The sequence below is a fragment of the Python bivittatus genome, unplaced genomic scaffold (genome assembly GCF_059951505.1).
Source record: "Python bivittatus isolate LINGU-HERP-01145 unplaced genomic scaffold, Pbiv_v1 ctg000050_np1212, whole genome shotgun sequence".
In the NCBI taxonomy this organism is placed as follows: Eukaryota; Metazoa; Chordata; class Lepidosauria; order Squamata; family Pythonidae; genus Python; species Python bivittatus.
In genome coordinates this window covers 3,536,957-3,549,542 of record NW_028277033.1, presented here as the reverse complement: position 1 = coordinate 3,549,542, position 12,586 = coordinate 3,536,957, and the positions used below count along the sequence as shown (strand labels likewise).

Sequence of the window (12,586 nt, the reverse complement as noted above, 5' to 3'; positions counted from 1 at the left end):
TGACTGCCTGGACAAGCATCTGCAGTTTTCTTGGCAAAGGGTTTTGGATGCGGGTTGCCCTTGCTTCCTTCCTAGGGCTGAGAGAGAACGACTGGCCCAAGGTCACCCAGCTGGCTTCATGCCTAAGGCAGGACTCGAACTCCCAGTCTCCTAGTTTCTAGTCTGGTGCCTTAATCACTACCTCAGACTGGCTCTGACCTCAGTATGGAATAATAACAATAAATAAATAAATACAAAGACCTGCAAATAGAAGTAGAAGGACTGTGGCAAAAGAAAGCAAAGATAGTACCAATAGTTGTAGGCACTTTGGGTGCAATTCCAAAACTTCTGGAGCACCATGTGAAGACCATCGGCATTGACAAAATCACCATCAGTCCATTGCAAAAGGCAGCTTTACTTGGAACAGCTTATATCCTGCGACGATACCTTTAACACCATCAAACAACCACACCTGCCTATCCCAGGTCCTTGGGAAGGACTTGATAGGAGGTTAGAAATGCCAAATCCTGTCTAAACATCTGGCTGACTGTGCAACCAACCATAATAATAATATGTTCTTTTACACAAATATGTGCAAAAAACTATTAAAGAACCCTTTTCTGGAAAAAATTGTCCTTTCTTCTGAATCATGTTTTTCTCTCTTTTTGAAGGTCCTTAGATAAGGCAAACTTTACCCTTTTTTGTTGTCACTGAAGGCAGATTCATGGAATGGAAATCTTTGGCTTATCTTCTAAAACAAATTTGCTACATTAAAAAAAAAAATGGCCAGAGAAGGAACTTCCAGATTTGAAAATAAACTTCAGGTTAAATTCAGTGGCAACTCTTGAGTTCAGTTGCTCAATGGCGGGGGGGGGGGGGGGGGAAGCAACCTCTTTTACATCATCCATGATTATTGCTAAGGCCTGGATAGGGCAGGAATGGAAACCATCTTGTCATTATTGATCCATGATGGAGAAGGGGATTTGCCAAATAATGCCAGTTATTTTCCTCCTCTCAAACATGGCACTGCAGATGCTAGATATTTCAGGCATTATGGTAAATCTGAAACTAGTTTCCACTTAGCAGCATTATGTCTAACCACAAGTTTTTCCTGCAAAATCTCTTGCGTGCACTTCACATATTTTCAGAAGAATATAATTTACAAGTAGATAGCAGGAGGAACATCAGGATCTAATTACGGCTAAAGATAATGCCAGGAGGCTGTACCATGTGTATCTTACACTGTTTGTGCCATGTGTTCATATGTATGTGCTTTCACTGTCTCATCCCTTAAAACATGTTTTCTACTAAGTCCCAATTGATTCTAATCATGGCAGTCTTTGTTTCCTACAAGTATTGCATGGATGTTAACTCTTCTCACTTAACAAAGATGAAATTTTAGACAGATAGACAATCAAACTTTCCTTAGAAACTCTGTTAAACTACTTTGAAAATGTTCATGTTTTCCCACACAAAGGTTCCAAAATAATTTAAATGATCCATTTTGGGAGGACAGGATTCATAAGTTAGCATTTAAGTGCCACCAAATTGCTGAAGCATGCTTTGCACCGTGCACACTTTGAAAAGGATCGGAAGTGCTTCAGACCTCACAGGAGCACACCACCTCTCTGCTAGTCATTTGAACAGCTCCTTTTTCTTCAGACATCAACACAGGCTTGAAAAGTAGGTCCTGCTGCTTTAAGAGTTACACTAATTCATGCTGAAAAAAGGTGGTCTGCTTTAATGAAATGCAGAGAGGTGCAAGGTGGAAGGCACACTTTCAAAGCGTGCTTAGTCCTAGAAAATGTATATTGTAGAAGACTGGCTTTTTCAGTAGCACAAATGAATTACAATAGCTAATAACTAGCATTGTATAAACCAATAGATCTTATATTTGACCGCAGCATTAAAAGATAATAGAAAATGTAGGACTCCCTATGATTTTACAGGAAGAAACCAATTTTGTGAATTCATCAGTACAAGCATTTTGTTGAGCTAAATTAACCTAGTGCCTTTTTTGAAGCAGTGAGAATCCCTTCTTCCCCACCTTTTTTCCCCCTCCTATTTCCCCCTCCTTTTTTGAAGCAGTGAGAATCCCTTCCTTCCTTTGTAGGAAGTGTTGCATTAAAATGAGAACTGTTAAGAAACTGGGGCAGGATCAGGTCATTGGAAGATACACATGGAACATAGAATCATCTACTCTCTTATAAAAAATATCCTTTGAAAATCTTGATACTCACTAAATAGAGACCAGGCATTCCTACAATGTATTCCACATTGCTTATTTGTTTATTACATTTTTAATCTGTCCAATGACCAAAGTTCCCAGAGAGGATTACAAATCTGTATGCAAAGGGGAAAAAAATACAGTAACTATAGATCATGTTCTATCAGGTGGGTATTTCTTGCAGGATGACCATATACAACTGCTTCGTGTGCTGGCTGTTTATTCTCCTGCAGTGTAGTGGATTTTGATGTTGAATGTTGAAACTTACAAACTTATTGGTTGCCAAAATCTTTATTCTTCCAGATGTATAAGTTAACTACTTCATCAGTGGCTGTCCATGTTCACCCTCTCTTCCCAAAGGCAGGGTCCAAGACTGTTAAATTGTGCACTGTTAATTTTGAAGAGCGTACATCATAAACGCAGAAGTCAGTCCAATGAGATTAGTCTAACCCTTGAAATGTAGTTGATCTGATTTTCTGGAAAGGATGAGTAACTTATTTATTGACAACACTCTGAAAAGAGGCTTTGGGCTGGAAGAATGATTAACCACTGCACTCGTTTTATGTTTTCTTTAGCAATCGTAAATGGTTGTCTTGTACCATTCCCCCTAAGCATATATATGTACTATGCTATAAATCATGTGATAGACAGTAATAGGGGGCCCATTAATAATACTCTATTTCAACAGAAATTGGCATGAAGGGGTAAACTGCCCGAGGAGAAAGCCTCTTCCAAGCAAACATTTTCCATGGGAATCATTTCTCTTTGCATCAATCATAATGATTTTGTCAGCTTTTAATGCAGAGCAAAAATCAAAGCTTTTTGTACATTTTCCCCTTTCTCCCTCTAATTAAAGTTGCTCAGCCTTTAAGATAAGTCTTAAGATAAGACTTTAGTGATACAAGTTTGACTTGCTTTCTGCTTCAATGTTTCAATAGAGCTAATATTTGGTATTTTGAAACATTTCATAAAAATGGCTTCTAGTTGACTGTTGGGTTTTCCAAACTAATGGGCCCCCTATAACAGAATAATAAGGAGTAATGAATTTGGTTTCACAGCTCAAAAGTAGCATGTCCATACAGCATTCTCTTTTTGATTTCTGCTTGTCGTTTTGTTCCATTTTACTGGGCAGTATATTAATCAATCCTGGAAACCATGTGAAAATTCAAGAGGGTACTCTAGGATTCTTCATTGCAAGTGATGCCAAAGAAGTGAAAAGGTAACGCTTGGTCACTCTGGCTTTTTATTCCTTGTTAATGTTTGTGTCAAACTTAGGTTATTAAATCAGCCAGATTTTTTTTTCCCCCAGTCATATCCAGTGGTAGTTTTAAGCTCCGCTCCCTTAATATGGCACAGATGAATTGCACTCCTCCTATCTCTTAGAGTCCTTGATGCATTCCAGAGGTTTTCCCAGTCCCAGAAACAGCTGGGGCAGGATGTGATGTGATAAGAGTGGTGAAGGAATTGACAAGTATCAAAGGGGTCAGACGACATTTAAGAAGCACTTGCTGCTAAAGAAAACCCTTCTCTGGATACTTTTATGTGGTAAGGAGTCAGAGAAACCTGCAGGCATTCACTGAACATGGAAACAGTTCTTGCTAAATTTGACCAAAGTCCAGTCAGCCTAGGTGTTCTGTTTTCAGCATAGACTTCTGGATGGATCAGAAGCTTCCCCTGACTTTGGAGATCTCCATCTTATACTATGCAAAGGTACAGCATGGTGTCTCAATGTGGAGACTTGATTTAGCAATTAGAGCTTATTCTCCTTGATAATTCAGATTGGTAATCCTATCAAAGCAACTCAGCATTAGGACAGTGAATTGCTTTTATATTGTCTGGTACAGTGCCTACCTTCTTATATCCAGGCTGAATCTTCTGCATCCCCTTCTGTTAAAGGGGGAGGAAAAAAATCCATTTTCCATTTATAATGTTATGTACCTCTGCTATGTCCCCTATTTTCAGCATATAACTTAATGAGATTTTCTCCCCAAACTGAAGACTTCTGTACATTTTACATTTCTTGTAAGACTGATGATGATCATTTTAGCATCATTGGTTGTGGTATTAGCATGTCATGTACTGGTTTATACATTTAACTCTGCTTTTTTACCATTAAAAGTCTCCAATTTTAGAGTTGTGAGTGACCAGAAATGCATGCCTATTCCAAATTCTTATAGATTTACTTGTAGTGTTATGATGCAAAAGACATTATTTTCAATTCATTTCTTAATTTCTATCCCATTTTTCTTATCCCAAAGACAAATTTCTATTGTCTTTTCTCATGGCACAATGAGTTGACATTTTCAGTGAGATGGCCAATACAGTTTGAATCTCTTCCCCGCCCCCACCCCCCAAAAATAGAGCCAATTAAAACCTTATCAGTGTACAAAGGCAGAAAAGTTATCACATCCGTATGGAAGAAAGTCATTTAGCTCAAGCCCAATATAGCACAGTAACATAATGAATTGATAAATCAAAAGGGCCTAGGTTAAATGTTCCTGATCTGCAAGCAGGAAGCTCTATTTTTTTCCCTTTCCAAATTTCAGTAAACTCTACCTTTGAAAAGCGTTCTTGGGAGTCCTCTCACTTCCCAAAGCCTGTTTTTTAAGGTATAGAAAAGAAAAAATAGACAATCCTCTTCACTGCATGAGCAGAACTTCTCACCAATATAGAGAGCGCTCTGAATCGAAACCAATATCTGCAAAGCTGCAGAGGTAGCTTGGCACTGGAATTACAGCAATAAATGCTATTGTCCTGCATTTCTTCCACAGCAGCATTTGAATTCCTTCAGAACCATTAAGCCATGTGAAACTAAGTGGAACAAATAGTCTTCTGTATCTTCTGTCTGGTCTTTGTTTTTTTGTTTTTTTGTTTTTAAAAAGCATAAACAATTAAAAATCAGGGGTCTTTGAGTCTGCAGTTCCTCTGCCAAGAATGGGTTTTTCATCTCGTGTGTGTTTGGATAAAAAAGTCACTGTGGATGCTTCTTTCCAAGATGAAAGCTGAATGATCTGATCCACCATGTCGTATTTATTAACCATTCCCCCCAATTATTTTCAAGTTAAATTTATTAAAAGAAGCATGAACTTGAATCACCCAAGCCAGTGTTTGAAATTAATTGTCTTGTAGCAAACATTTCCTTCTTTAAATGTCTAAACCTTTCAAAAGATTAAAGGAAATTAGTGCTGGCATGTTTTATTAATTTGACACTTGTAATGGAGAGAAAATGTAGAACTAATTTCATTTGTATGAATTAAGAAAAGTGTCAGTTTTTCCACTTTCTCCCTCCCCTCTAGGGCATTCTTTTATTGCAAAGCGTGTCACGATGACATCACAGATCCCAAAAGGATAAAAAAATGTGGCTGCAAACGACGTAAGTAATTTTCTCCACCCCTTCTTATTTTCTTCTATGCTTTAAAGAATCCCCTGGTAGAAAGAGACTAGGAAATGGAGGGTGAGGGCCAAAAGGTCAATGTGCACCATGTTAGCAATACATGTGAAAAAGTATTGCATGATCATGGCCACCATCTTGATCTTTCCTGTGCTTGCCCCTGCTATGAAATCCATCCAACGTCTTTAGGAAACGTTTCCAGTCATTTCAATGTGTGTGTCTTTTGAACATTTATACTCTTCAATCCTTAGATCTTCATTCAGGTTTTTGGCTTCTTCTTCTTCTTCTTCTTCTTCTTCTTCTTCTTCTTCTTCTTCTTCTTCTTCTTCTTCTTCTTCTTCTTCTTCTTCTTCTTCTTCTTCTTCTTCTTCTTCTTCTTTTTTTAAATTGGGAGTAACAATTTTCCACCATCAGTATAAACTATGCCATTTTTATTTTTATTCTGTTTTTGTTTTTAATTTTGTGAGGCTTGTCCATATCTTCCTATCAAGCACTGCTCAGAGGAAAATATGTAGGAAGTTTCAAACCCCTTTTTCCCTCCTCTTCTTAAAAAGAAAAGAAAAGAAAACCCCTGTCCCTGAGCTTCTGTATTTTCCAAAGCAAAGTGGTTGAGTCACAGCCCGGAAGACCCACACCAGCCAAAGTGGTTGAGTGTTTCTGAGTTGGTCCGTAGGCTCTGTTTAGTTTCTCATTCAAGAGCCCCTAAGCTCACATGGTGCATTAAAACCTGAGTCAGTGTCCCTTTATTGATCCTCACTGAGTTTTCTTTTAACTCTAATGATTATGAATGCATCCTATGCTGGCATTGGCCAGTCACAGTGATGGGCCCAACTAGAACTGCATTGCCATCTTTCATAGGCAGCAGCCCTTAATGGATCATCATGATTTTCCATTTCTGGTATCACATTCAGGAATACAAAGAGTTTTCACACTCCCTTTCAGTAGAGTGCTCTGTACCCACTAGAGTGATGTTCTTTCACTGGGCTTTTGAATAAATAGTGCAGTGAATTGAAAGCCAGTGTATGCAGAGTTCTGTGCATAACATACCACTGTGACTTCTCCATGTAGTAAGAGTGGTTGGAGCTAAGTACCAGCACCATCTGCCATAGTGGTGCTAAATACGAAAGTCAGACCAATATTTTGATTGAGATGAACCAACCAAGGACCCAGGTCTGTTCTGATTTTAGATGGTGAGCTGTTGAAAGAAAAAGAATGATTCAAGGGCAGCTGTAGGGAATGTCATTCTGAGCTAAGCAGTGCCTGCAACCTTTCCATAGTTACTTGGCAACACATCATCCATCTGTACAAATGGAAAGCTTTTGTGCAGGTTCATCAATTTCCATTTCACATGTATCTGACATACTGTGGGTTTTACCCAATTCTCTAAAAAAGGTGACCAGACGAGCCCTTTATATAATAAACGCAATCCAAAAGTAATTTTTTTATTGGTCTGTATCACTTTGCTTGGCATTTCAGAAATGAAAGTTGTCATGGCTTATGGTGTTCCTCAAATATAACAAAATGATCATACATATCAAATGTTATACATTTCTTCCTTTCTATGCTAATTTTCTATGCACTATGGAAGAAGAGAATTACAAACATACAACTTTTTCCACAGCTTCAGGCTGAAGTCATATAATTCTGGAGAAATATAGATCATGGATGGATGGATAGATACCAAGCAGTAGAGTGACATTTGGAAGCTGCAGGAAAGAAAGTTGAATTAATCCTTTGAAAGGTCTATCTAAAACTATTGGAAAACTTTTAGAAGATGCCCCTCACACACACACACACATACCCACACACCCAGATATGTTTAAAAGGTAGCCTCTGATTGGAAATGTCAGTCACTCCAGTAGAGGAAATGGCATTGGAGAGGTGCTGAGAAAAATAAACGTTGATGAGGAAGAGATGTCAGAAGTACTGTGCTAAGCAAGTCATCAGCCAGGTAAATGAAGAGGGATAAAGGGAGGACAAATAGACAGATCATCTTGGTACCCTATTTTCAGTTCCTTTTATTGTGAGATCTCATTTATACACACAGGCTGGAATTACACTAATGTAACTACATTACATTTCCAAATTGCTTGTTTGCAATGGAAATATAGAACTGAACTTTGGGGGGGGGGGGAATTCCAGAGCAATGGGAATTGATTTCTTCTCCCACCAACTAAGTCTGTTCTACAAAGTTTTACTACCAGAAATGACTTTCAGCAGGAAAGCTGCAGTCATGGTTTGGCAAAATAACTTGGCCAAATATTGTGTAAGTCCAGCCATACATCCAAGATGGCTTTGACATTTTAACACAAAACAAAATGAAGCAAAACTGTTAGCAGTTCTGCCTTAGGGAGCCACCTATGCTTAATTAGGCATATTCCAGTCCCACTGATTCCACTGGCTGCAGCTGAAAACAGAACATAATTGGGCTGTTACCTGTAATTTGATTGTAGTACTGCCAGCATACTTTAAACATTTAAGAATCCCAGTGTGTAAATGCAGTTAGCTGTATTTATAATAAGTTAATCAAAACTCTAACTTTGGCACCATAATAATATTATTGGCTTTAAAAGAAACCCTAACCACTCAAACTATACAAATTTGGGTATAATCTACAGTATATGTGGATAGCCAATGCTCTAGTTAGCAGTTTGAAGGTATTACCTTCAGGGAACCCGTTCCAGAGCAATGAAATCCTTGTACCCTGTTGAAGATGTGGGAAAGAAGCTGACCAGGTTTCACTGGCATTCTCCATAGTTTCCTCAGCTCAAATGCTCCCTGAATCTCTCCTGTGCGTTGTGGGAGAACATCAGTGTTGGGAGTCATGTGTAGTCTAGAGTGACTGATCTTTTCACCATCTACCTGAAATATCCCTTCATCAAATATGGTAGGACCACACATGCTACCACAAAGCTACTGGGCCAGGACCATGGAGAGAGAGCTAGCAGCATGTTGAGGCATATGACTAGAGTCAGAAAATAACCCATCTGTTCCATTTCATTGGGATATATGAAGTTCACTTGAGAGACGTTCAGTGGTACACAGGCCCAGAGGCTATGCCTTGAGAGAAGCAGGACCACACACACAAAGGATAGCCTTCCCGCCCTTCTTCTTCATGCATAGCAACTGTTGACTGGTCTATATGTCTGTATGAAATATGCTTGATTTAAGCTGATACAGTTCCAACATAAAATAAAGGCTTAATTTAGAAGAATGACCCTTTTTGTTGTCCTCCCTCCCCGCTCAGATTTGCTAACAAGCATCATAATAAACACTAGAAGCCTAAGAGAAAATGAAGGCAGGAGAGCAAAGTTTTGTAAACAGGTGAACGAAATGCAAAAGAATATTTTCTTTACAGGGAAATCATAATTATTGTGGCATTAATTACATGCAGTTTCCTGGACTAGTTGAAAGCCATGTTCTTTAATAATGCATCTGAGGTTTCACGTCCCTTCAGATGTTTCTGAATATTAGCTTCAGTATTGTCAGGGTCTCAAAGTGAGCCTGACCTACATAGCTATTTGTCCAAACCTGTTAAGCCAAATATTAATAATTCAGCACAGAGCTCTGCAGCTTCACGAAACCAGGGATAATTAGAGAAACTGAATTTTCCTCTTACCGATCTTTTCTCTCTCTTTCATCCCTCCTTTCCCTACTCCATGCTGTCGGAAATGAATTTCTTGTGCAAAATCCATATTGTGGTAGCTTGTGACATGTTATGCTTCCAGTTTTGGTCTTATTTCAATTTCATTGCAGGCTAGGAATTAAAGAAAAAGATGTAGCTGTGTGTACACATTGCAACTAAACGAATGTGCTTTTGTTAACGTTTAGCCAGTTGATTTATTGAATTAATCCATTGGAGATATTTTGTTTGATTTCAGCATGTGTCCCAACTCAATAATGTCATTTTTAGTAAAGCAACAAATTCCATTTTAGAAGAGGTATTTCTCACGGGAAGGAGATCCTTCTAAGAAGATACCTGCCCAAAAATAAGCATGCGTGATCTAAGAAAAATGTCTATAGAAGTCTATAAAGAAGTCTTTAACAAAACTTTTGTCATATTAATGTGCTGATCTATATTGATTGACTGCAGCAAGATCCATCGTTAACTGACCCAAGTTTATATAACCGAATGAGAGTTCTAACATTTTCGACACAGCCATCTGAGATGAACGTTCAACATGAGAGGCTGTGCTTACTCATTCCTTTCCTCCTTGTATTAAATAATTTTGTTTCCAGCTGTGATTCTTCCTTCCTCAAAAGATTATTGCATCTACAAGATATAGATCATGTATACAGTGATATTTATGAAGAAGATTGCCTTAACAGATGATAATTGACAATGTTTTGATTTATTTTTTCTCTTGCTGCCTTGGAACACGGCCCCTACTATATTTTAACTACACTGATAGTGATCTATTGTGAGTAAAAACGGGTTCCTTGTAGCCCAGAGTGCAGTCCAATTTGTCTTTCTTCCAGTAGAGAGTATTCATTTGTTCAATATCCTGATTCTTTTCTTTATGTTGCATGTAGCAGTGGCGTCTCATACCCACACTTTTTTTCATGCTTCCTGCCCTTGTAAGTTAGGGCAACCCTGAAGAAAATACAGCACTCTTTCAACTTGTTTTCTCTTGGCTTCGTCCCTCTCTTTTCTCCTGTTTGTCCCCCTCCAATCAACTGTGTTTTCATAACTGAAAATCAGAATGTTATGGCATCTAGACAGAGTGGATTACCAATTAGGCCAAAGGAAATTACCTGATTGATTGATTGATTGATTGATTTGCCAGCTGCTTTAAGCAAAATTCATTGCTGGATAAGTGACCAAAACACCAGAAATGGAGGTGTAGCTACAATATAAACTGAATCATTTCTTCTGGCTGGGGAACCCCCAGTATTATCATTCTAAGCAATGCAAGGAAATCTCTTTTTAAAAAATCCATTTTATAGGTTGCAGGATTCAGTATTCAGGGGTGTGAGCCATGCCTGATAGCCAACCAATAAAAAATGGTGGTTCAGATATACACTTACTTTTACCTGAGGTTCAACTCTAGTGCCAAAAGCCCTAAACAGTATGCATCCTCTTCTGATGTTATGTTCTAACAAAACCTGAGTTTAAGTTGAAGCCCCACAGAAATACTGGTTCTAGAACATAAATATACTAGTGAATTATCTGGAAATTCTCAAGTCTTTGTTGATAAATCATTTCTGGATGATTATTTGCTGCACAATTGATAAACTCATGTGTATGGACCCAGGGTATTTTTAGTGGCATTGCTCTCTACTTTTTCTTTTCTTCTTTTTTAACTGCACACTATGCACTGCTCTTTACCTTTTACTTGCTTCTCTTTGTGATGAGTTAGGGAAATGTTGAAATAACCTGATGTCATAGTCAGGGACCAGTTGCAAGCCTCTTTCTGGTATCTGGTATAAAGGGAGTACCAGTCCCACGAATCTCCCAGTCAAGTACTTCCCACGTAGTTGATTTATTTAAACATCCAGGCTTGCAAGGGAGCTTCTCCTGGATAAAAGCAGTCATGTGACAATACGTAAAGCATAACGTAGTACGAATTTTCTTGAGTAAGAATGTTTCAAAAGTTGTAATAGCGAGCCCCTCCAGTATAGAACATGGTGTGTCTAATGAGTAGGGTATTTCTGTAGGATATTTCTGAAATTTACTTAATATTCTCCTTTATATCTCTAAACTAAAAAATAGGCAACAGATTGATTTCAACATAGAATAAGCACCAATACTAAACTTCAACTTATCCTAGGAAATACAAGTTTCCATAATGTTCAACAGAGTGCTGCTTCTAGGGAATTGCAATCTGCACCAAGTCTGTTGCATGTATCCCCAAAATACATTTGTCTATTCACATGTTACATTTTTAAGTTGTACAAAGCAGGAAATTGGACTTCCAACACTGTGATTCCTCAATTTTTTTTTAATGTGGAAATTAAATTTTAATATTGGAACTGCTATACCTAAGCAATGTACATTTGGAGTTATCTGCTACTTCAAAATGCCTTTTAGCCAAAAGTGTATATTGTTAGATGTGAAAAACAGAAATGTTGGACCAAAGACACTTTCTTGTATGTGTCTCACCTTTGAGTGTGCTTTTTCAGCTATCAGCTTTGAAAACTGAATTAGGATTCTTGCACAGCTGAGGAGATTCATCACTCATTGCTCTTTTGTAATTTCAGCACTTATCTTCCCAAAAATGTCGTTTGTCCTAGAGAAAAATAGCTATGGTTTCTGTCCTGCAGCAAATAGCAGGGGGACACCTTTCTGCATCATAATTCTAAACCAGATCAAACTTCCATTAAAACAAAAAAACCAAAAAAACATGCACATTTAATGTAATATGTAGGTTGGCCCTTGAAGTCTAAAGAATCTGCATGGCATTTTTCTAAGTCTGATCAGAATTTATTGGTGATTTGAGGGGAAAAAAAATATGTAATACTACAGCATTATGAGATACTCTAGGACAGTGTTGTCCAAACTTGGCCACTTTAAGATGAGTGGAGTTCAACTCCCAGAATTCCCTAGCCAGCCATGCTGGCTGGGGAATTCTGGGAGTTGAACTCCACTCATCTTAAAGTGGCCAAGTTTGGACAACACTGCTCTAGGAAATAATAATTTACAACATTTCCACAGAGTTGTGAAATTGAATTATAGAAAGTAGCAGCATTGGGTAGATCTGGTGGATGTAATATTTCTAAAAGTTTACCCAGAAACAACATTTATTGGAACATGTTAATCACTGACAGTGTTCAGCCCCTTGGCTTGCTGGAAAAACAATGGAGATGTCATAGTATATATTTTGGCAATACTAGCACATTCCAAAAGTCTTGGTAACCGTCATGGAGGTTAAAAAGCCATTTTAAGTAGTACCAGAAAAAATTGGGAAGAAAAAATGTTTGCAGAAGGCCCATTAACATAACACAGGCTTCCTTCTCAAATGTAGCACTTCTCAGAATGACATCACAAC

General features: G+C 38.1%; 1 protein-coding gene across 4 annotated transcripts in view; it reads left to right on the top strand.

Moving 5' to 3' along the window:
* The window catches only part of KCNMA1 (potassium calcium-activated channel subfamily M alpha 1), a 523,843-nt gene that overhangs the window by 386,950 nt on the left and 124,307 nt on the right, over window positions 1-12,586 (top strand). For all 4 annotated transcript variants that reach the window (XM_088128983.1, XM_088128982.1, XM_088128975.1 and 1 more), the window contains exons 17-18: window positions 3,339-3,425; window positions 5,503-5,579. In XM_088128983.1, coding sequence (XP_087985109.1) covers window positions 3,339-3,425; window positions 5,503-5,579 — 164 coding nt within the window. The remainder of the gene's footprint in view (window positions 1-3,338; window positions 3,426-5,502; window positions 5,580-12,586) is intronic.